The sequence below is a fragment of the Triticum urartu genome, chromosome 2A, assembly GCF_056163025.1.
Source record: "Triticum urartu cultivar PI428250 chromosome 2A, HENAU_Tu73, whole genome shotgun sequence".
NCBI classification, from domain to species: domain Eukaryota; kingdom Viridiplantae; phylum Streptophyta; class Magnoliopsida; order Poales; family Poaceae; genus Triticum; species Triticum urartu.
In genome coordinates, this window is record NC_141874.1 from 699,976,138 (window position 1) to 700,001,025 (window position 24,888).

At 44.5% G+C, this 24,888-nt stretch overlaps 3 protein-coding genes across 3 annotated transcripts; 1 reads left to right on the forward strand and 2 right to left on the reverse strand.

Moving 5' to 3' along the window:
• Positions 1 to 368: 368 nt before the first annotated feature.
• On the forward strand, positions 369 to 18,529 carry LOC147986902 (uncharacterized). The gene is made up of 3 exons (XM_087540193.1): positions 369 to 446; positions 546 to 689; positions 17,918 to 18,529. The coding sequence occupies exons 1-3, from the start codon at positions 369 to 371 to the stop codon at positions 18,527 to 18,529; spliced, it is 834 nt and encodes a 277-aa protein (XP_087396319.1).
• Positions 18,530 to 19,506: 977 nt separating this feature from the next.
• On the reverse strand, positions 19,507 to 21,565 carry LOC147986903 (uncharacterized). The gene is made up of 4 exons (XM_087542195.1): positions 21,328 to 21,565; positions 21,041 to 21,255; positions 19,983 to 20,933; positions 19,507 to 19,899 (listed from the first exon to the last, which is right to left on the reverse strand). Exons 1-4 carry the CDS (start codon positions 21,563 to 21,565, stop codon positions 19,507 to 19,509), a joined length of 1,797 nt encoding a protein of 598 aa, XP_087398321.1.
• A 116-nt stretch (positions 21,566 to 21,681) lies between these two features.
• Positions 21,682 to 23,854, reverse strand: LOC147986904 (uncharacterized). Its single transcript, XM_087542196.1, has 3 exons — positions 23,619 to 23,854; positions 21,809 to 23,093; positions 21,682 to 21,699 (listed from the first exon to the last, which is right to left on the reverse strand). Exons 1-3 carry the CDS (start codon positions 23,852 to 23,854, stop codon positions 21,682 to 21,684), a joined length of 1,539 nt encoding a protein of 512 aa, XP_087398322.1.
• Positions 23,855 to 24,888: the final 1,034 nt, after the last annotated feature.

Consider the following 24,888-nt stretch of genomic DNA (forward strand, 5'->3'; position numbering starts at 1 on the left):
TATTAATCGTTTCGTTTGTTGGAGTGAATTGCAAAAAACCACCACATTTGGGGCATCGATTGTAGAAAACCACGAGGTCGTTAATCATTTGCAAAAAACACCGCACATTCAGTAAACTTTTTGCAGTGTGCACTGATCGACCGATTTGCTTCGTTTGAGTGCGTTTCCGACAGATGGGGCCCGGTTTCCCCCTACGTGGCATAACGGACGGCAAACGGCGCCGTCTGGTCGAGACGACTTGGTCGGCTCGCGTCGGACCGGCCGACCGCGCCGCCCCCACTCCACTTCTCACTCACTCGCTCCTCTGCTCTCCCTCCCGCTCTCAACCTTGCTCTGCCTCCTCTCCTCTCCGCTCGCTGCCGGCCGCCATGGTGTCTTGGAGCGACGGCTCGAGCAGTGAGGACTCCGAGGTGCAGATCATTTCTTCCTACGACTCCCCTATTAAGGTCAGTTGGTTCCACAGGGACTGGATTTAGGGTTTTGATTTGGGCATTTTGGATTTAGGGTTTCAGCTCGATTTGAACCAGTACATTTGTGTTGCCCAGATCCCACCAACAATGGATGACCCGTTGTTCACTGGTTCTGCTGACGATTTGAGGGTGATGTGCGAGCATGGCAAGCCAGGGAAGAAATGTGTTGCATTCCAGGGGATAAGCACTGGGAGGAGGTTCATTGCCTGTGCCGTACAAGTTGTTGGGGAACGTAGCATAAATTCAAAATTTCCTACGTGTCACCAAGATCTATCTATGGAGTCATCTAGCAACGAGGGAGGAGTGGATCTACATACCCTTGTAGATCGCGCGCGGAAGCGTTCAAGAGAACGGGGTTGATGGAGTCGTACTCGTCGTGATCTAAATCACCGATGATCCTAGCGCCGAACGGACGGCACCTCCGCGTTCAACACACGTACGGAGCAGCGACGTCTCCTCCTTCTTGATCCAGCAAGGGGGGAGGAGAGGTTGATGGAGATCCAACAGCACAACGGCGTGGTGGTGGAAGTAGCGGGATTCCAACAGGGCTTCGCTAAGCGCTGCGGGAGGAGGGAGATGTGTCACGGGAGGGAGAGGGAGGCGCCAGGCCCTAGGTATGGTTGCCCTCCCTTCCCCCCACTATATATAGGGCCAAGGGAGAGGGGGAGGGCGCAGCCTTGCCCCTTCCTCCAAGGAAGGGTGCGGCCAAGGGGGGGGGAGGAGTCCATCCTCCCCAAGGCACCTCGGAGGTGCCTTCCCCCGTTAGGACTCTCCCCTCCTCTTGTCCCTTTGGCGCATGGGCCTCTAGGGGCTGGTGCCCTTGGCCCATGTAGGCCAAGGCGCACCCCCTACAGCCCATGTGGCCCCCCGGGGTAGGTGGCCCCACCCGGTGGACCCCCGGGACCCTTCCGGTGGTCCCGGTACAATACCGATGACCCCGAAACTTGTCCCGATGGCCGAAATAGCACTTCCTATATATAATTCTTTACCTCCGGACCATTCCGGAACTCCTCGTGACGTCCTGGATCTCATCCGGGACTCCGAACAACTTTCGGGTTACCGCATACTAATATCTCTATAACCCTAGCGTCACCGAACCTTAAGTGGGTAGACCCTACGGGTTCGGGAAACATGCAGACATGACCGAGATGACTCTCCGGTTAATAACCAACAGCGGGATCTGGATACCCATGTTGGCTCCCACATGTTCCATGATGATCTCATCGGATGAACGCTGATGTCAAGGACTTAATCAATCCCGTATATAATTCCCTTTGTCTAGCGGTATTGTACTTGCCCGAGATTCGATCGTCGGTATCCCTATACCTTGTTCAATCTCATTACCGGCAAGTCTCTTTACTCGTTCCGTAACACATCATCCCGTGATCAACTCCTTGATCACATTGTGCACATTATGATGATGTCCTACCGAGTGGGCCCAGAGATACCTCTCTGTCACACGGAGTGACAAATCCCAGTCTCGATTCGTGCCAACCCAACAGACACTTTCGGAGATACCTGTAGTGCACCTTTATAGTCACCCAGTTACGTTGTGACGTTTGGTACACCCAAAGAATTCCTACGGTATCCGGGAGTTGCACAATCTCATGGTCTAAGGAAATGATACTTGACATTAGAAAAGCTTTAGCATACGAACTACACGATCTTTGTGCTAGGCTTAGGATTGGGTCTTGTCCATCACATCATTCTCCTAATGATGTGATCCCGTTATCAACGACATCCTATGTCCATGGTCAGGAAACCGTAACCATCTATTGATCAACGAGCTAGTCAACTAGAGGCTTACTAGGGACATGGTGTTGTCTATGTATCCACACATGTATCTGAGTTTCCTATCAATACAATTCTAGCATGGATAATAAACGATTATCATGAACAAGGAAATATAATAATAATCAATTTATTATTGCCTCTAGGGCATATTTCCAACAGTCTCCCACTTGCACTAGAGTCAATAATCTAGTTCACATCGATATGTGATTAACACTCAAGGTCACATCCCCATGTGACTAACACCCAAAGAGTTTACTAGAGTCAATAATCTAGTTCACATTTACCATGTGATTAACACTCGATGAGTTCTGGGTTTGATCATGTTATGCTTGTGAGAGAGGTTTTAGTCAACGGGTCTGAACCTTTCAGATCCGTGTGTGCTTTACAAATCTCTATGTCATCTCCTAGATGCAGCTACCACGTTCTATTTGGAGCTATTCCAAATAACTGTTCTACTATACGAATCCAGTTTACTACTCAGAATAATCTGGATTACTGTCAAAGTTTGCATCGGCGTAACCCTTTACGACGAACTCTTTTACCACCTCCATAATCGAGAAAATTCCTTAGTCCACTAGTTACTAAGGATAACTTTGACCGCTGTCATGTGATCCATTCTTGGATCACTCTTGTACCCCTTGACTGACTCATGGCAAGGCACACTTCAGGTGCGGTACACAGCATAGCATACTGTAGAACCTACGACTTAAGCATAGGGGACGACCTTCGTCCTTTCTCTCTATTCTGCCATGGTCGAGCTTTAAGTCTTAACTTCATACCTTACAACTCAGGCAAGAACTCCTTCTTCGACTGATCCATCTTGAACACCTTCAAGATCATGTCAAGGTATGTGCTCATTTGAAAATACTATTAAGCGTTTTGATCTATCCTTATAGATCTTGATGCTCAATGTTCAAGTAGCTTAATCCAGGCTTTCCATTGAAAAACACTTTCCAAATAACCCTATATGCTTTCCAGAAATTCTACGTCATTTCTGATCAAAAATATGTCAACAACATATACTCATCAGAAATTCTATAGTGCTCCCACTCACTTCTTTGGAAATACAAGTTTTTCATAAACTTTGTATAAACCCAAAATCTTTGATCATCATCAAAGCATACATTCCAACTCCGAGATGCTTACTCCATTCCTCAGAAGGATTGCTGGAGCTTTGCATACTTATCAGCATCTTTCAGGATTGACAAAACCTTCCGGTTGTATCACATACAACCTTTCCTCAAGAAAATCGTCGAGGAAACAATGTTTTGACACCCTATCTGCAAGATTTCATAAATAATGCAGTAATCACTAATATAGTTTCAACAGACTCTTAGCATCGCTACGAGTGAGAAAGTCTCACCGTAGTCAACTCCTTGAACTTGTCAGGAAACTTCTTAATGACAAGTCGAGCTTTCTTAATGGTGACATTTACCATCATTGTCCGTCTTCCTTTTAAATCCATCTGTACTCAACAGCCTCACGACCATCAAGTAGTTCTTCCAAAGTCTACACTTTGTTTTCATACATGGATCCTCTCTCGGATTTTATGGCCTCGAGCCATTTATCGGAATCCAGGCCCACCATCGCTTCTCCATAGCTCGTAGGTTCATTGTTGTCTAGCAACATGACTTCCAAGATAGGATTACGTACCACTCTGAAGTAGTACGCATCCTTGTCATCCCACGAGGTTTGGTAGTGACTTGATCCGAAGTTTCATGATCACTATCATAAGCTTCCACTTCAATTGGTGTAGGTGCCACAGGAACAACTTCCTGTGCCCTGCTACACACTAGTTGAAGAGACGGTTCAATAACCTCATCAAGTCTCCACCATCCTCCCACTCAATTCTTTCGAGAGAAACTTTTCCTCGAGAAAGGACCCGATTCTAGAAACAATCCTTTATTGCTTTCGGATCTAAGACAGGAGGTATACCCAACTGTTTTGGGTGTCCTATGAAGATGCATTTATCCGCTTTGGGTTCGAGCTTATTAGCCTGAAACTTTTCACATAAGCGTCGCAGCCCCAAACTTTTAAGAAATGACAGCTTAGGTTTCTCTAAACCATAGTTCATATGGTGTCATCTCATCGGAATTACATGGTGCCCTATTTAAAGTGAATGTGGTTGTCTCTAATGCCTAACCCATAAACTATCGTGGTAATTCGATAAGAGACATCATGGTATGCATCATATCCAATAGGGTACAGTTATGATGTTCGGACACACCATCACACTATGGTGTTCCAGGCTGTATTAGTTGTGAAACGATTTCCACAATGTCTTAATTTTTGTGCCAAACTCGTAATTCAGATATTCATATCTATGATCATATCATAGATCTTTTATCCTCTTGTCACGACGATCTTTCAACTTCACCCTGAAATTACTTGAACCTTTCAATAATTCAGACTCGTGATTCATCAAGTAAATATACTCAACATCTACTCAAATCATCTGTGAAGTAAGAACTGTTGGAAATATGCCCTAGAGGCAATAATAAATTGGTTATTATTATATTTCCTTGTTCATGATAATCGTTTATTATCCATGCTATAATTGTATTGATAGGAAACTCAGATACATGTGTGGATACATAGACAACACCATGTCCCTAGTAAGCCTCTAGTTGACTAGCTCGTTGATCAATAGATGGTTACGGTTTCCTGACCATGGACATTGGATGTCATTGATAACGGGATCACATCATTAGGAGAATGATGTGATGGACAAGACCCAATCCTAAGCCTAGCACAAAGATCGTGTAGTTCGTATGCTAAAGCTTTTCTAATGTCAAGTATAATTTCCTTAGACCATGAGATTGTGCAACTCCCGGATACCATAGGAATTCTTTGGGTGTATCAAACGTCACAACGTAACTGGGTGACTATAAAGGTGCATTACAGGTATCTCCAAAAGTGTCTGTTGGGTTGGCACGAATCGAGACTGGGATTTGTCACTCCGTGTAAGCGGAGAGGTATCTCTGGGCCCACTCGGTAGGACATCATCATATGCGCAATGTGACCAAGGAGTTGATCACGGGATGATGTGTTACGGAACGAGTAAAGAGACTTGCCGGTAACGAGATTGAACTAGGTATTGGATACCGACGATCGAATCTCGGGCAAGTAACATACCGATAGACAAAGGGAATTGTATACGGGATTGATTAAGTCCTTGACATCGTGGTTCATCCGATGAGATCATCGTGGAACATGTGGGAGCCAACATGGGTATCCAGATCCCGCTGTTGGTTATTGACCGGAGAACGTCTCGGTCATGTCTGTATGTCTCCCGAACCCGTAGGGTCTACACACTTAAGGTTCGATGACGCTAGGGTTGTAAAGGAAGTTTGTATGTGGTTACCGAACGTTGTTCGGAGTCCCGGATGAGATCCCAGACGTCACGAGGAGTTCCGGAATGGTCCGGAGGTAAAGATTTATATATGGGAAGTCCTGTTTTGGTTACCGGAAGAGTTTCGGGGTTTATCGGTAATGTACCGGGACCACCGGGAGGGTCCTGGGGGTCCACCAAGTGGGGCCACCTGCCCCGGAGGCTTGCATGGGCCAAGGGTGGTGAGGGACCAGCCCCTAAGTGGGCTGGTGCGCCTCCCACAAGGCCCAAGGGCAGCTAGGAGGAAAAAAGAAGGAAACCCTAGGCTTAGATGGGCCTTAAGGCCCACCCTAAAGGCGCCATCCTTCTCTCCCCCTCTTGGCCGCCACCCTTGATCCCCATCTAGGGCTGCCGGCCCCCCCCTAGGGGTGGGAACCCTAGAGGGGGCGCAGCCCCTCCCCTTCCCCTATATATATGAGGCCTAGGGCTGCCCATAACACACACGTGATTCGATCTCTGGTTGGTGCAGCCCTGCATCTCTCTCTCCCTCCTCTTTTGTGGTGCTTGGCGAAGCCCTGCAGGATTGCCACGCTCCTCCATCACCACCACGCCGTTGTGCTGCTGCTGGATGGAGTCTTCCTCAACCTCTCCCTCTCTCCTTGCTGGATCAAGGCGTGGGAGACGTCACCGGGCTGTACGTGTGTTGAACGCGGAGGTGCCGTGCGTTCGGCACTTGATCATCGGTGATTTGAATCACGACGAGTACGACTCCATCAACCCCGTTCACTTGAACGCTTCCGCTTAGCGATCTACAAGGGTATGTAGATGCACTCTCCTTCCCCTTGTTGCTAGTCTCTCCATAGATAGATCTTGGTGACACGTAGGAAAATTTTGAATTTCTGCTACGTTCCCCAACAGTGGCATCATGAGCTAGGTCTATTGCGTAGATTCTATGCACGAGTAGAACACAAAGTAGTTGTGGGCGTTGATTTTGTTCAATATGCTTGCCGTTACTAGTCTTATCTTGATTCGGCGGCATCGTGGGATGAAGCGGCCCGGACCAACCTTACACGTACTCTTACGTGAGACCGGTTCCACCGACAAACATGCACTAGTTGCATAAGGTGGCTGGCGGGTGTCTGTCTCTCCCACTTTAGTCGGATCGGATTCGATGAACAGGGTCCTTATGAAGGGTAAATAGCAATTGGCATATCACGTTGTGGTTTTGCGTAGGTAAGAAACGTTCTTGCTAGAAACCCATAGCAGCCACGTAAAACATGCAAACAACAATTAGAGGACGTCTAACTTGTTTTTGCAGGGTATGTTATGTGATGTGATATGGCCCAAAGGATGTGATGAATGATATATGTGATGTATAAGATTGATCATGCTCTTGTAATAGATGATCATGGAGCCCCAAGATGGATATCAAAGGAGCTATATGATATTGGCCATATCATGTCACTATTATTTGATTGCATGTGATGTTTATCATGTTTATACATCTTATTTGCTTAGAACGACGGTAGTAAATAAGATGATCTCTCATTAAAATTTCAAGAAGTGTTCTCCCCTAACTGTGCACCGTTGCTACAGTTCGTCGTTTCGAAGCACCACGTGTTAATCGGGTGTGATAGATCCTTACGTTCACATACAACGGGTGTAAGACAGTTTTACACATGCAAAAACACTTAGGGTTAACTTGACGAGCCTAGCATGTACAGACATGGCCTCGGAACACAGAGACCGAAAGGTCGAGCATGAGTCGTATGGTAGATATGATCAACATGAAGATGTTCACCGACGTTGACTAGTCCGTCTCACGTGTTGATCGGACACGGCCTAGTTCACTCGGATCATGTAATCACTTAGATGACTAGAGGGATGTCTATCTAAGTGGGAGTTCATAAGATGAACTTAATTATTCTGAACATAGTCAAAAGGATTTTGCAAATTATGTCGTAGCTCACGCTATAGTTCTACTGTTTAGTTATGTTCCTAGAGAAAAATTAGTTGAAACTTGATAGTAGCAATTATGCGGACTAGGTCCGTAAACTGAGGATTGTCCTCATTGCTTCTTAAAAGGCTTATGTCCTTAATGCACCACTCAGTGTGCTGAACCTCGAACGTCGTCTGTGGATGTTGCGAACATCTCACATACACGTCTTGATAACTACGTGATAGTTCAGTTAAACGGTTTAGAGTTGGGGCACCTAAGACTTTTTGAAACGTCACGGAACATATGAGATGTTTCGAGGGCTGAAATTGGGATTTCAGGCTCGTGCCCACGTCAAGAGGTATAAGACCTCCGATGATTTTCTTAGCCTACAAACTAAGGAGAAAAGCTCAATTGTTGAACTTATGCTCAGATTGTCTGAGTACAACAATCGCTTGAATCGAGTGGGAGTTGATCTTCCAGATAAAATAGTGATGGTTCTCCGAAGTCATTACCACCAAGCTGCTAGAGCTTCGTGATGAACTATAATATATCAGGGACATGTATGATGATCCTTGAGATATTCGCGATGTTTGACACCACAAAAGTAGAAATCAAGAAGGAGCATCAATTGTTGATGGTTGGTGAAACCACTAGTTTCAAGAAGGGCAAGGGCACGAAGGGATACTTCATGAAACGGCAATTCAGCTGCTGCTCTAGTGAAGAAACCCAAGGTTGAACCCAAACCCGAGACTAAGTGCTTCTGTAATAAGGGGAATAGCCACTGGAGCAGAATTACCCTAGATACTTGGTAGATAAGAAGGCTGGCAAGGTCGATAGAAGTATATTGGATATACATTGTGTTGATGTGTACTTTACTAGTACTCCTAGTAGCACCAGGGTATTAGATACCGGTTCGGTTGCTAAGTGTTAGTAACTCGAAATAAAAGCTACGGAATAAACGGAGACTAGCTAAAGGTGAGCTGACGATATGTGTTGGAAGTGTTCTCAATGTTGATATGATCAAGCATCGCACGCTCCCTCTACCATCGAGATTGGTGTTTGCGTTGAGCATAGACATGATTGGATTATGTCTATCGCAATACGGTTATTCATTTAAGGAGAATAATGGTTACTCTGTTTATTTGAATAATACCTTCAATGGTCTTACACCTAAAATGAATGGTTTATTGAATCTCGATCGTAGTGATACACATGTTCATGCCAAAAGATAGTAATGATAGTACCACCTACTTGTGGCACAGCCACGTAAGTCATATCGGTATAAAACGCATGAAGAAGCTCCATGTTGATGGATCTTTAGACTCACTCAATTTTAAAAGTTTGAGACATGCGAACCATGTCTATTGGTGTGTATGCATGAAGAAACTCCATGCAAATGGACCGTTTGGACTCACTTGATTTTGAATCACTTGAGGCATGCAAATCATACCACATGGGCAAGATGACTGAAAGCCTCGGTTTCAGTAAAATGGAACAAGAAAGCAACTTGTTGGAAGTAATACATTTTTGATGTGTGCAGTCCAATGAGTGCTGAGGCATGTAGTGGATATCGTTATGTTCTTACTTCACAGATGATTTGAGTAGATGTTGAGTATATTTACTTGATGAATCATGAGTCTGAATTATTGAAAGGTTCAAGTAATTTCAGGGTGAAGTTGAAAGATCGTCGTGACAAGAGGATAAAAGATCTATGATATGATCATAGATATGAATATCTGAATTACGAGTTTGGCACAAAAATTAAGACATTGTGGAAATCGTTTCACAACTAATACAGCCTGGAACACCATAGTGTGATGGTGTGTCCGAACATCATAACTGTACCCTATTGGATATGATGCATACCATGATGTCTCTTATCGAATTACCACGATAGTTTATGGGTTAGGCATTAGAGACAACCACATTCACTTTAAATAGGGCACCATGTAATTCCGATGAGATGACACCATATGAACTATGGTTTAGAGAAACCTAAGCTGTCATTTCTTAAAAGTTTGGGGCTGCGACGCTTATGTGAAAAGTTTCAGGCTAATAAGCTCGAACCCAAAGCGGATAAATGCATCTTCATAGGACACCCAAAACAGTTGGGTATACCTCCTGTCTTAGATCCGAAAGCAATAAAGGATTGTTTCTAGAATCGGGTCCTTTCTCGAGGAAAAGTTTCTCTCGAAAGAATTGAGTGGGAGGATGGTGGAGACTTGATGAGGTTATTGAACCGTCTCTTCAACTAGTGTGTAGCAGGGCACAGGAAGTTGTTCCTGTGGCACCTACACCAATTGAAGTGGAAGCTTATGATAGTGATCATGAAACTTCAGATCAAGTCACTCCCAAACCTCGTGGGATGACAAGGATGCGTACTAGTTCAGAGTGGTACGTAATCCTGTCTTGGAAGTCATGTTGCTAGATAACAATGAACCTACGAGCTATGAAGAAGCGATGGTGGGCCCGGATTCCGATAAATGGCTCGAGGCCATATAATCCGAGAGAGGATCCATATATGAAAACAAAGTGTAGACTTTGGAAGAACTACTTGATGGTCGTAAGGCTGTTGAGTACAGATGGATTTTAAAAGGAAGACGGACAATGATGGTAAATGTCACCATTAAGAAAGCTCGACTTGTCGTTAAGATGTTTTTTGACAAGTTCAAGGAGTTGACTATGATGAGACTTTCTCACTCGTAGCGATGCTAAGAGTCTGCTGGAATTATATTAGCGATTACTGCATTATTTGTGAAATCTTGCAGATAGGATGTCAAAACATTGTTTCCTCGACGACATTTTTTGAGGAAAGGTTGTATGTGATACAACCGGAAGGTTTTGTCAATCCTGAAAGATGCTAATAAGTATGCAAAGCTCCAGCAATCCTTCTGAGGACTGGAGTGAGCATCTCGGAGTTGGAATGTATGCTTTGATGATGATCAAAGATTTTGGGTGTATACAAAGTTTATGAGAAACTTGTATTTCCAAAGAAGTGAGTGGGAGCACTATAGAATTTCTGATGAATATATGTTGTTGATCGGAAATGATGTAGAATTTCTGGAAAGCATATAGGGTTATTTGAAAGGTGTTTTTTCAATGGAAAGCCTGGATTAAGCTACTTGAGCATTGAGCATCAAGATCTATAAGGATAGATCAAAACGCTTAATGGTACTTTCAAATGAGCACATACCTTGACATGATCTTGAAGGTGTTCAAGATGGATCAGTCAAAGAAGGAGTTCTTGCCTGAGTTGTAAGGTATGAAGTTAAGACTTAAAGCTCGACCACGGCAGAATAGAGAGAAAGGACGAAGGTCGTACCCTATGCTTAAGACATAGGCTCTACAGTATGCTATGCTGTGTACCGCACCTGAAGTGTGCCTTGCCATGAGTCAGTCAAGGGGTACAAGAGTAATCCAAGAATGGATCACAGGACAGCGGTCAAAGTTATCCTTAGTAACTAGTGGACTAAGGAATTTTCTCGATTATGGAGGTGGTAAAAGAGTTCGTCGTAAAGGGTTACGTCGATGCAAGCTTAACACCTATCCGGATAGCTCTGAGTAGAGATAACGGATACGTATAATGGAGCAACAATTTAGAATAACTCCAAGTAGAACAGTTATTTGGATTAGCTCCAAATAGAACGTGGTAGCTACATCAAGGAGATGACGTAGAGATTTGTCAAGCACACACGGATCTGAAAGGTTCAGACCCGTTGACTAAAACCTCTCTCACAAGCAACATGATCAAACCTAAAACTCATTGAGTGTTAATCACATAGTGATGTGAACTAGATTACTGACTCTAGTAAACTCTTTGGATGTTGGTTACATGGTGATGTGACCTGTGAGTGTTAATCACATGGCGATGTGAACTAGATTATTGACACTAGTGCAAGTGGGAGACTGTTGGAAATTTGCCCTAGAGGCAATAATAAATTGGTTATTATTATATTTCCTTGTTCATGATAATCGTTTATTATCCATGCTATAATTGTATTGATAGGAAACTCAGATACATGTGTGGATACATAGACAACACCATGTCCCTAGTAAGCCTCTAGTTGACTAGCTCGTTGATCAATAGATGGTTACGGTTTCCTGACCATGGACATTGGATGTCATTGATAACAGGATCACATCATTAGGAGAATGATGTGATGGACAAGACCCAATCCTAAGCCTAGCACAAAGATCGTGTAGTTCGTATGCTAAAGCTTTTCTAATGTCAAGTATAATTTCCTTAGACCATGAGATTGTGCAACTCCCGGATACCGTAGGAATGCTTTGGGTGTATCAAACGTCACAACGTAACTGGGTGACTATAAAGGTGCATTACAGGTATCTCCGAAAGTGTCTGTTGGGTTGGCACGAATCGAGACTAGGATTTGTCACTCCGTGTAAGCGGAGAGGTATCTCTGGGTCCACTCGGTAGGACATCATCATATGCGCAATGTGAGCAAGGAGTTGATCACGGGATGATGTGTTACGGAACGAGTAAAGAGACTTGCCGGTAACGAGATTGAACTAGGTATTGGATACCGACGATCGAATCTCGGGCAAGTAACATACCGATAGACAAAGGGAATTGTATACGGGATTGATTAAGTCCTTGACATCGTGGTTCATCCGATGAGATCATCGTGGAACATGTGGGAGCCAACATGGGTATCCATATCCCGCTGTTGGTTATTGACCGGAGAACGTCTCGGTCATGTCTGTATGTCTCCCGAACCCGTAGGGTCTACACACTTAAGGTTCGATGACGCTAGGGTTGTAAAGGAAGTTTGTATGTGGTTACCGAATGTTGTTCGGAGTCCCGGATGAGATCCCGGACGTCACGAGGAGTTCCGAAATGGTCCGGAGGTAAAGATTTATATATGGGAAGTCCTGTTTTGGTTACCGGAAGAGTTTCGGGGTTTATCGGTAATGTACCGGGATCACCGGGAGGGTCGCGGGGGTCCACCAAGTGGGGCCACCTGCCCCGGAGGCTTGCATGGGCCAAGGGTGGTGAGGGACCAGCCCCTAAGTGGGCTGGTGCGCCTCCCACAAGGCCCAAGGGCAGCTAGGAGGAAAAAAGGAGGAAACCCTAGGCTTAGATGGGCCTTAAGGCCCACCCTAGGGGCGCCATCCTTCTCTCCCCCTCTTGGCCACCACCCTTGATCCCCATCTAGGGCTGCCGCCCCCCCCTAGGGGTGGGAACCCTAGAGGGGGCGCAACCCCTCCCCTTCCCCTATATATATGAGGCCTAGGGCTGCCCATAACACACACGTGATTCGATCTCTGGTTGGTGCAGCCCTGCATCTCTCTCTCCCTCCTCTTCTGTGGTGCTTGGCGAAGCCCTGCAGGATTTCCACTCTCCTCCATCACCACCACGCCGTTGTGCTGCTGCTGGATGGAGTCTTCCTCAACCTCTCCCTCTCTCCTTGCTGGATCAAGGCGTGGGAGACGTCACCGGGCTGTACGTGTGTTGAACGCGGAGGTGCCGTGCGTTCGGCACTTGATCATCGGTGATTTGAATCACGACGAGTACGACTCCATCAACCCCGTTCACTTGAACGCTTCCGCTTAGCGATCTACAAGGGTATGTAGATGCACTCTCCTTCCCCTCGTTGCTAGTCTCTCCATAGATAGATCTTGGTGACACGTAGGAAAATTTTGAATTTCTGCTACGTTCCCCAACAAGAACATAACGATATCCACTACACGCCTCAGCACTCATTGGACTGAACACATCAAAATGTATTACTTCCAACAAGTTGCTTTCCAGTTCCATTTTACTGAAACCGAGGCTTTCAGTCATCTTGCCCATGTGGTATGATTTGCATGTCTCAAGTGATTCAAAATCAAGTGAGTCCAAATGGTCCATTTGCATGGAGTTTCTTCATGCATATACACTAATAGACATGGTTCGCATGTCTCAAACTTTTCAAAAACGAGTGAGCCCAAAGATCCATCAACATGGAGCTTCTTCATGCGTTTTATACCGATATGACTTACGTGGCAGTGCCACAAGTAGGTGGTACTATCATTACTATCTTTTGGCATGAACATGTGTATCACTACGATCGAGATTCAATAAACCATTCATTTTAGGTGCAAGACCATTTAAGGTATTATTCAAATAAACAGAGTAACCATTATTCTCCTTAAATGAATAACCGTATCGCGATAGACGTAATCCAATCATGTCTATGCTCAACGCAAACACCAAATAACAATTATTTAGGTTTAACACCAATCTCGATGGTAGAGGGAGCGTGCGATGCTTGATCATATCAACCTTGGAAACACTTCCAACACATATCGTCAGCTCACCTTTAGCTAGTCTCCGTTTATTCTGTAGCTTTTATTTCGAGTTACTAACACTTAGCAACCGAACTGGTATCTAATACCCTGGTGCTACTAGGAGTACTAGTAAAGTACACATCAACACAATGTATATCCAATATACTTCTATCGACCTTGCCAGCCTTCTGATCTACCAAGTATCTAGGGTAATTCTGCTCCAGTGGCTGTTCCCCTTATTACAGAAGCACTTAGTCTCGGGTTTGGGTTCAACCTTGGGTTTCTTCACTAGAGCAGCAGCTGAATTGCCGTTTCATGAAGTATCCCTTCTTGCCCTTGCCCATCTTGAAACTAGTGGTTTCACCAACCATCAACAATTGATGCTCCTTCTTGATTTCTACTTTTGTGGTGTCAAACATCGCGAATATCTCAAGGATCATCATATATATCCCTGATATATCATAGTTCAACACGAAGCTCTAGCAGCTTGGTGGTAATGACTTCGGAGAAACATCACTTTCTCATCTGGAAGATCAACTCCCACTCGATTCAAGCGATTGTTGTACTCAGACAATCTAAGCACAAGTTCAACAATTGAGCTTTTCTCCCTTAGTTTGCAGGCTAAGAAAATCGTTGGAGGTCTTATACCTCTTGACGTGGGCACGAGCCTGAAATCCCAATTTCAGCCCTCGAAGCATCTCATATGTTTCGTGACGTTTCAAAACCGTCTTTGGTGCCTCAACTCTAAGCCGTTTAACTGAACTATCATGTAGTTATCAAAACGTGTATGTCAGATGTTCGCAACATCCACAGACGACGTTCGAGGTTCAGCACACTGAGCGGTGTATTAAGGACATAAGCCTTCTGTGAAGCAATGAGGACAATCCTCAGTTTATGGACCTAGTCCGCATAATTTCTACTATCAACTTTCAACTAAATTTTCTCTAGGAACATATCTAAACAGTAGAACTGAAGCGCGAGCTACGACATAATTTGCAAAATCCTTTTGACTATGTTCAGGATAATTAAGTTCATCTTATGAACTCCCACTCAGATAGACATCCCTCCAGTCATCTAAGTGATTACATGATCCGAGTCAACTAGGCCGTGTCCGATCATCACGTGAGACGGACTAGTCATCATCGGTGAACATCTTCATGTTGATCGTATCTACCATACGACTCATGCTCGACCTTTCGGTCTCTGTGTTCCGAGGCCATGTCTGTACATGCTAGGCTTGTCAAGTTAACCCTAAGTGTTTTGCATGTGTAAAACTGTCTTACACCCGTTGTATGTGAACGTAAGGATCTATAACACCCGATCATCACGTGGTGCTTCGAAACGACGAACTTTAGCAACGGTGCACAGTTAGGGGAGAACACTTCTTGAAATTGTTGTAAGGGATCATCTTATTTACTACCGTCGTTCTAAGTAAATAAGATGTATAAACATGATAAACATCACATGCAATCAAATAATAGTGACATGATATGGCCAATATCATATAGCTCCTTTGATCTCCATCTTGGGGCTCCATGATCATCTTGTCACGTCATCGACATGCAAGTCGCGATTCCTATTACAAGAACATGATCAATCTCATACATCACATATATCATTCATCACATCCTTTTGGCCATATCACATCACATAGCATACCCTGCAAACACAAGTTAGACGTCCTCTAATTGTTGTTTGCATGTTTTACGTGGCTGCTATGGGTTTCTAGCAAGAACGTTTCTTACCTACGCAAAACCACAACGTGATATGCCAATTTCTATTTACCCTTCATAAGGACCCTTTTCATCGAATCCGATCCGACTAAAGTGGGAGAGACAGGCACCCGCTAGCCACCTTATGCAACTAGTGCATGTCAGTCGGTGGAACCAGTCTCACGTAAGAGTACGTGTAAGGTCGGTCTGGGCCGCTTCATCCCACGATGCCGCCGAATCAAGATAAGACTAGTAATGGCAAGATAATTGACAATATCGACGCCCACAACTACTTTGTGTTCTACTCGTGCATAGTAACTACGCATAGACCTAGCTCATGATGCCACTGTTGGGGAACGTAGCATAAATTCAAAATTTTCCTACGTGTCACCAAGATCTATCTATGGAGTCATCTAGCAACGAGGGAGGAGTGGATCTACATACCCTTGTAGATCGCGCGCGGAAGCGTTCAAGAGAACGGGGTTGATGGAGTCGTACTCGTCGTGATCCAAATCACCGATGATCCTAGCGCCGAACGGACGGCACCTCCGCGTTCAACACACGTACGGAGCAGCGACGTCTCCTCCTTCTTGATCCAGCAAGGGGGGAGGAGAGGTTGATGGAGATCCAACAGCACAACAGCGTGGTGGTGGAAGTAGCGGGATTCCAACAGGGCTTCGCTAAGCGCTGCGGGAGGAGGGAGATGTGTCACGGGAGGGAGAGGGAGGCGGCAGGCCTTAGGTATGGTTGCCCTCCCTTCCCCCCACTATATATAGGGCCAAGGGAGAGGGGGAGGGCGCAGCCTTGCCCCTTCCTCCAAGGAAGGGTGCAGCCAAGGGGGGGGAGGAGTCCATCCTCCCCAAGGCACCTCGGAGGTGCCTTCCCCCGTTAGGACTCTCCCCTCCTCTTGTCCCTTTGGCGCATGGGCCTCTAGGGGCTGGTGCCCTTGTCCCATGTAGGCCAAGGCGCACCCCCTACAGCCCATGTGGCCCCCCGGGGTAGGTGGCCCCACCCGGTGGACCCCCGGGACCCTTCCGGTGGTCCCGGTACAATACCGATGACCCCGAAACTTGTCCCGATGGCCGAAATCGCACTTCCTATATATAATTCTTTACCTCCGGACCATTCCGGAACTCCTCTTGACGTCCGGGATCTCATCCGGGACTCCGAACAACTTTCAGGTTACCGCATACTAATATCTCTATAACCCTAGCGTCACCGAACCTTAAGTGTGTAGACCCTACGGGTTCGGGAGACATGCAGACATGACCGAGATGACTCTCCGGTTAATAACCAATAGCGGGATCTGGATACCCATGTTGGCTCCCACATGTTCCACGATGATCTCATCGGATGAACCACGATGTCAGGGACTTAATCAATCCCGTATACAATTCCCTTTGTCTAGCGGTATTGTACTTGCCCGAGATTCGATCGTCGGTATCCCTATACCTTGTTCAATCTCATTACCAGCAAGTCTCTTTACTCGTTCCGTAACACATCATCCCGTGATCAACTCCTTGATCACATTGTGCACATTATGATGATGTCCTACCGAGTGGGCCCAGAGATACCTCTCCGTCACACGGAGTGACAAATCCCAGTCTCGATTCGTGCCAACCCAACAGACACTTTCGGAGATACCTGTAGTGCACCTTTATAGTCACCCAGTTACGTTGTGACGTTTGGTACACCCAAAGCATTCCTACGGTATCCGGGAGTTGCACAATCTCATGGTCTAAGGAAATGATACTTGACATTAGAAAAGCTTTAGCATACGAACTACACGATCTTTGTGCTAGGCTTAGGATTGGGTCTTGTCCATCACATCATTCTCCTAATGATGTGATCCCATTATCAACGACATCCTATGTCCATGGTCAGGAAACCGTAACCATCTATTGATCAACGAGCTAGTCAACTAGAGGCTTACTAGGGACATGGTGTTGTCTATGTATCCACACATGTATCTGAGTTTCCTATCAATACAATTCTAGCATGGATAATAAACGATTATCATGAACAAGGAAATATAATAATAATCAATTTATTATTGCCTCTAGGGCATATTTCCAACAGAAGTAAGTTAGTAAATTAGTTGCAATGTGAAACCTCTCCTGTGTAGTACAGTTCATCTGTTCTAGGGTTAACTGTTCATGTTCTAGGGTTTACTGTTCATTGCTCATAGTTCCTGTTCATGGTTCATTGATATTGATTTATGTTCATAGTAACTGTTCATGTTAGGAAACATGCTCACAATAATTGTTGTTTAGTTTTTTGAGTTGAATTGATCTAACTGAATCTGCACCTTAACTGTAACCTGAACTTAACTGAAAATGTAACATGTGACAACATGTTTGAACTACTTTATTTTGTATTGCAGGGAGTTAATAATTGTGGATTAGTGCAATGGGTAGATGAGGAGTGGCCAGATCATCTGCAGAATGCACTCCACAAACCGTGGCTTATGTATGAGGATAGCATTCAGGCCAATAAGATGGCATGCCTTGAGCATTCATTTACTATGCACAATCTAGCACAACAGAAAAAAGAGTTGCAGGAGACTTATGAGAAGCTTGTTGAAGATGTGAACAACCTCTTGGATTCTCAGGATAATCTGCCACATGAAACTGATATGAATGTTGCTGACAGCAGCATGGAAAAGGATGCTGAGATCAAAAAATTGAAGGCAGTTGTTGATCAGTTGAAGTGCATTCATGTTGCTCAAGCCAATGTCATTAGGAATTTGAAGTTCAATCATCTGAAAGAGAAGGAAAAGATGAGCTCTGATAAGAGGACTTTGGAGTTTAGCTTTGCTGACCTAAAGAAAGAGAAGGAGAAGCTGGATTGTTACATTGCTGAGTTGACTAAAGAGAAGGAGAAGTTGAGCATTGAGAAGAGTACTTTGCAGTGTGCTGTTGCTGACCTGAAGAAAGCAGGTGAAAGTAACAAGAGGAAGCTGAAGGAAATCAAGGGTATTTGTGGTGAAGAATAAATTGTGCTGTCATATGACCATGTGGGTCATTGTCTTTAGTTACTAGCTTTGAACTATGGCTTGTAATGTGTTAAGTTTGAATCTGTTGAACTAATTTACTTATGAAGCATTGAACTATGGCTTGTAATGTGTGCTAAATTTGAATCTGTTGAACTAAGCTGTGAAGTATGGCATGGCATGTAATGGGTTTAGCTTGGCTAAGCTGTGAACTAAGCTATGAATCTGTTGAATTAAGGTTGGTCGACGCCGAGACACCCTAAGTGATAAATTTGCTTCACTTAGGGGTTGGTCGACGTCGAGCCACCCTAAGTGACAAATTTGCTTCACTTAGGGGTTGGTCGACGCCGAGCCACCCTAGGTGACAAATTTGCTTCACTTAGGGGTTGGTCGACGCCGAGCCACCCTAAGTGATAAATTTGCTTCACTTAGGGGTTGGTCGACGCCGAGACACCCTAAGTGATAAATTTGCTTCACTTAGGGGTTGGTCGACGCCGAGCCACCCTAAGTGACAAATTTGCTTCACTTAGGGGTTGGGCGACGCCGAGCCACCCTAGGTGACAAATTTGCTTCACTTAGGGGTTGGTCGACGCCGAGCCACCCTAAGTGACAAATTTGCTTCACTTAGGGGTTGGGCGACGCCTAGCCAAACTAAGTGACAAAAATGGTTCATTTAAGATTGGTCGACACCGAGCCACCCTAAGTGATAAAATCCTAAATAGCTTGATGCAACAAAGTCTAAATGACAGCATCATATTCAACATAATCATTATCATAGTCTACTTGACATCCTCATGCATAAAAGTCTTGATCACAACCATAATTAGGTAACTTACATAGTGCCATCACAAAGTAGCCAAAATAGGCTGAATTAAACTGGTTTGAACATGACAAACTCACAGCTGTTTTGAACATCACAAACTTGAAATTGTTTTCAACATCAAAAACTTGAAATTGTTTTCAACATCACCATCATGAAATTACTTCTTCTTGCTGCCCTGGGAACAACTGAACGACTCAGACATCTTGTAAGAAGGTTTTCTCAGCCTTCCAGTACCTGAAGCTCTAGGTGGTATGAATGTTTTCTTTGCAGCAGTAGAAGAACTTGGCCTAGAAGCACCAGCAGTGGATGAACTTGGCCTTCTAGCTACAGCAGTAGATGAACTTGGCCTAGAAGCAGCAACAGTAGATGCAGTTGCTCTCCTAGTTGCAGGAGGAGCTGATGGAGCTGGCCTAGGTGCTGGTGGAGCTGTAGTTCTTGCCTTGGGAACTGCTGGAGCTGGCCTAGGTGCCGGTGGAGCTGTAGTTCTCGCCCTGGGTACTGATGGAGCTGCCCTTGGGGCTGATGAAGCTGCATCAACTCTTCTGTTTTCCTGCAGTGTAAACATACAAAGATTAGAACATAGTATAGGAAATATAATCATAAACTGAATTTTTTGAAGTTTGGACAATTAACCTGATGTTGGTTCCTTCTCATTGCAAGGGCTGGCTTAAGATTTTTGTGGCAGCTAGTGTACCTATGCCCACTCAAATTGCAATTACTACAAGTGATTGATGCCATCCTAGAAGTATCCTTGGGAGCTGGCTTCTCAAACTGATTCTTTCTCCTCTTTGCCTGCTTCTTCCCTGGCTTGTCTCTGAAAACAGGTGGCTCTATGTCAGGGGTCCCAGTCTTTGGCCATAGATCAGGCCCAGGCACAGGGTAGACAATTGGACTGTAGGCTTGTTGATACATTGGTTTCTTGAAGAAAGCATTAACAAAATCTTCTGGATGTAGTTTATTCTTGTTAATTGCTGAAACACCATGATTGCAAGGAACCCCAGTCATGTCCCATTTTCTACACCCACATGTGTAATCTTTCAGATTTACTGCATATGTGCTTTCTCCACTTGCAACCTGGTATAGATCAGGTCCAGCCTTGATTGACTGACATAATCTGGAATGATGTTTAGCTTCTTCCAGCTTTTCAGCATATGTTGGGCATATCTGCCACTTAGCTGTCTCTGTCTTGGTCCTATTGGCATTGAACTTAACTAACAATTTTGTTCTGATCCCATCAACCATGGTTTTAATTGGTTTTCCTCTCACATCAAGTATCATTTTATTGAATACTTCACTTATGTTGTTCTCAACCAAGTCAGTTTTACAATTTGTGTCCATGGCATGTCTAGCCCATGTATGCTTTGGTATCTTACTAAGCCATTTCCAAGCTGCTTGACACTCTTTTTTCATACCATTCATTGCTTGATTATATCCATACTCAGTATATGAATAACTAGCCTGATCCATGTATTTCTTTAACTCTTCACCTCTAAAGCCAGCTGTTTGGAAGTTCTGATAAATATGTCTAAGGCAGAATCTTTGAGGGCAATTTGGGAATACATTGGTTATTGCTTTAAGCAGACCCTGTGAAAGTAAACTAATGTTTGAATATGATGCCAGAAGACACTATTTGTAAGTACTAAGCATGTTCTAATTTGCACTATTTGTAAGTACTATGGTGTATGAGTTACCTTTTGTCTATCAGATATGATAGTGTAGTAGCCATGCTTCCCTGACTCACCACCAAGAGCATACTTCAGTTGTGTTAGAAACCATGACCAGCTGGCAGTGTCTTCCTTGTCAACAATTGCAAATGCAATGGGAAATATGTTGTTATTACCATCTCTACCAGTTGCAGCCAATATTTGCTGCCCTGTGGTCAACTTAATGAAGTAGCCATCAACACCTACAGCAGAAAATTTCACATTAGTACTAGGACAACATAAATGATTGTGTTCACACAAATTAATATAGGTACCTATGAAGGGTCTGCAACCATTTAGGAAACCCTCTTTGCAAGCATTCAGGCACATGAACAAGCCATGGAATCTAGGATTTATGCTAGGATGGGCCTTCAATTGCTTTGTTGTAACAATGCATCTACTTCCTGGATTGGTATCCAACACAGCTTGGAGGTAATCCCTTATCCTTGTGTATTGTGCCCTTGGATCTCCTTGGACAACACTCTTAGCTGATTTCCTTGCTCTGTAGGCCATGTGAATGGACACTTCTATTCCATGTTTATTCTTTAAATTGGCTATTATGGTCTGGACTGGTGTGTTTATGTCTGCCCTCAACTGTTCCTCACACTCATGTGCCAACCATCTTGCAGTCACTTTGGTGCTCTCTCCTACAGCAGCACAATTGTGGTATAACTTCATCTTCTTTATACAAAAAGTTTTCTCATGTGCTATTTGAGAAGCAGCAATGAAAAAAGGACAGTCTTCTGTACTGCAAACTGCAATAACTCTATCTGAGCAGTTCCTATGAAAAGAGTAGTTCTTGTTTTGTGAGATGTGAAATGTAAGAAGTGCTCTCCTGAATTGTTGGACATCTAGAAAACAAAGTTTCTTCACAAATTGTTCTTGTGGGTTCTCCCTCTTCTCATCATACCAAAGCCTAGGCTTCTGCTTTCTGGCCCTACTCTTCCTACCATTTGGTTGCCTAAATGTTGGAAGCTGAGCACCATCATTATCATCCTGACTTAAGTCACCTGGGTTGCTCTCTTCATCAGATGAAGGTATCCAATCTTGCTCTATGATTTGGTCAAGACTTTCATGTGATCTGGTTGTTGGCCCCTTCCTCTGGCTTCCTCCTGTGATGCTGCTTTCTCCTGCACTACTTCCTCCTATAGTGCTTCCTCCTCTCCTACCCTCCTCAGCTTGCTCATCCTGTCCTACCTCCTCCTCTCCTGCTTCATCCTCCAACTCCTCCTCATCTGGTTCATAAAGCTCTTCTACATCAGTGTCTCCTTCAAAGTGATTGAGAGGATCAGCTCTATGCCTCTTCATTGCCTCCAGCCTAGCTATTATGTCTTCATCTTCTAAAATCTCATTGTCACTATCACTGTCAGTGAACTCTTCAGCAAGCAGCTCTGGAAGTTTTCTCTTTGCTTCCTTGTACTTCTCTTTTTGTTTCTTATTGGTCCTAAACTTTTCAATCTCTTCATTCCTCCTCTGCTCCATCATCTTCTCAATCTTCTCTTGATCTTGGTCTGTCTTCATGAAGTACTCATGCCTCTCACTACCATAGTCCAATGCAAACTCTGGTTCACTTGGACCCTTAAGCTTCAAACATGAACTCTCCTGGGTGTTCATGACCTGGACAGGCTGTGGTTGGGGCTTAACTGGACTAGGGAAAAGAACTCCTGAAGTATCTACCTCATAGACAAGTGGTACACCTAATTCAGACAAAGGGACCTGCTCTTCATAAACATGACCAATGTTTAGGTCAGCTGGTGTGGGTGCATCACTTCTCATGACTGTAATGTTAACCACATTATTTCCTTTACTGCATATGTCATCCAACATTTCTTCAACCTTGTCATCATCAGTTAATTCTTCCATTCCTGGCACCCCAACTCCTGGATCTCTGACATAATACATATAATCTCTTGAACTAAAGCCTTCCAACTCTATTAGTGCAATAAGATTCCAATATGTTATGTCTGATAAGCAAATGGTTCTTTCCAAATTATCTCTATCGAAGAAATGGAACCTCACTTCCCATTCTTCATCATCCAACCTAGTTCATTTAACATAGTTGTTAACATTCAGATAAAACTTGTGTTGAACAATACAGATAAAATTCAGTAAACCTAGTGTTAAACAATTCAGTTAAAACAACTGACTATTGAGCCATTATGTTCAAAACTAGTGTGCAATTGCAGTTGAAACTACTGAGCCATTATGTTAAACTAGTGTTAAAGTTAAGTTAAAAACATCTTAGTTAGCAAGACTGAGCAGTGCAATTATGTTAAACTACTGTGTAAGTTGAAAACTAGTGTTACAGCTAATTTGCACTCCAAACCATTACTGTAACCCAATAATCCTAACCCTAGAACCCAAACATTACAGATAAAATTCAGTTAGCATGACTGAATAATTAAGGGCAAGCTAATTTGCAGTTCGCTAACATTACACACAATAATCCAAACCAAATACCAACAACATAATCCCCAACTCTGTACTTGTCCTAGAACCCTAACCCTAGAATCCAGATCGGGGAAACAGGGAAACAGTGAGGAGGGGGAGAGGATGGATGGCTTACACCACACCGCCGAAGGAGGATGCAAAGTGGTGGCTGCCCGTCGGATTTGCCTTCACCGCCTTGGCAAATGCCCTAGCCGCCGTGTACTGCGGGTCCGGGGATTGGGGAGGAGGCACCGCCTGAGAAGGATTCGAGCTCCCGCAGAGCTCCAGTGGATCTCCAGCACCACCAGCATCGCTAGCGGAAGCGCCGTCGCTGCCGCGGCCGTCGCCGCCGCCAGGTTTCGCCTTCCCCATTGAAGCCCCAGGGAGAGCAAAGGAGCGAGTGAGTGAGAAGTGGAGTGGGGGCGGCGCGGTCGGCCGGTCCGACGTGAGCCGACCAAGTCGTCTCGACCAGACGGCGCCGTTTGCCGTCCGTTATGCCACGTAGGGGGAAACCGGGCCCCATCTGTCGGAAACGCACTCAAACGAAGCAAATCGGTCGATCAGTGCACACTGCAAAAAGTTTACTGAATGTGCGGTGTTTTTTGCAAATGATTAGCGACCTTGTGGTTTTCTGCAATCGATGCCCCCAAATGTGGTGGTTTTTTGCAATTCACTCCGTTTGTTGGAACTAGTGTTTTGGAGCTCAACTTGTCCGGAGGATCATGATGCGAATAGTTACGATTTGGTTTTGTTGTAGGTGAAGCAGCATTGTTGGGGACGACCTTAGAGCATCTCTAGCTGATCTCGTAAAGCACCACCTGTAAAAAACACCTAAAACGAATTTACGGTACCACGAGGCATCGGACAGAACAGATCCTGTAAACCCGTACTGTATTTTTTTCTGTTCTCCTCACACTTCTTCTTCCCCGGAACGCACGCACGAACAGACTCAAATTCCGTCCGGCTAGAACGGCAAGCTTGCCGCTCGTGCGCCACGTCGATCCTCCAAAAGTGGCTGAAAGCCTCCATATATGATGGATGAGAGCTCGAATATAGGGCAAATTTTGTACGGGATATGCTATTTTACAGGGTCTATTTAGGACGTTTTTTCCAGCTTGTACCGTAAATGCAAAGGTTGCTATTTTACGGGATCTATTTGGGGTGTTTTTCCAGTTTGTACCGTAAATTCAAAGGTTGCTATTTTACAGGATCTATTCGGGGCGTTTTTCCCACTTGTATAGCGAAAATACAAAGGTTTGACCGCTTTTGTGGGATCTGCTAGAGATGCTCTTACAATTGCAGACCTACCATTTTGTCTTAGCAATGTTCTGTGAGAAACGAAGGAGGTGACATGTGGTTTTTGCCTTGTTTTGCAATTGAAGCTAGATATGAGAAGTATGTTTTCG

Bases quoted from the DNA above. Each gene is read 5' to 3' on its own strand.
- LOC147986902 (XM_087540193.1), top strand. From the start codon at position 369: ATGGTGTCTTGGAGCGACGGCTCGAGCAGTGAGGACTCCGAGGTGCAG. The intron at 447-545 runs GTCAGTTGGTTC...TGTGTTGCCCAG, and splicing joins CCTACGACTCCCCTATTAAG to ATCCCACCAACAATGGATGA. The intron at 690-17,917 runs GTTGTTGGGGAA...TTTGTATTGCAG, and splicing joins TCATTGCCTGTGCCGTACAA to GGAGTTAATAATTGTGGATT.
- LOC147986903 (XM_087542195.1), bottom strand. From the start codon at position 21,565: ATGGCCTACAGAGCAAGGAAATCAGCTAAGAGTGTTGTCCAAGGAGAT. The intron at 21,256-21,327 runs GTACCTATATTA...TTTCTGCTGTAG, and splicing joins TGGTTGCAGACCCTTCATAG to GTGTTGATGGCTACTTCATT. The intron at 19,900-19,982 runs GTTAATTGTCCA...TTTACACTGCAG, and splicing joins TGAGAAGGAACCAACATCAG to GAAAACAGAAGAGTTGATGC.
- LOC147986904 (XM_087542196.1), bottom strand. From the start codon at position 23,854: ATGGGGAAGGCGAAACCTGGCGGCGGCGACGGCCGCGGCAGCGACGGC. The intron at 23,094-23,618 runs GTAAGCCATCCA...TAAATGAACTAG, and splicing joins TCCTCCTTCGGCGGTGTGGT to GTTGGATGATGAAGAATGGG.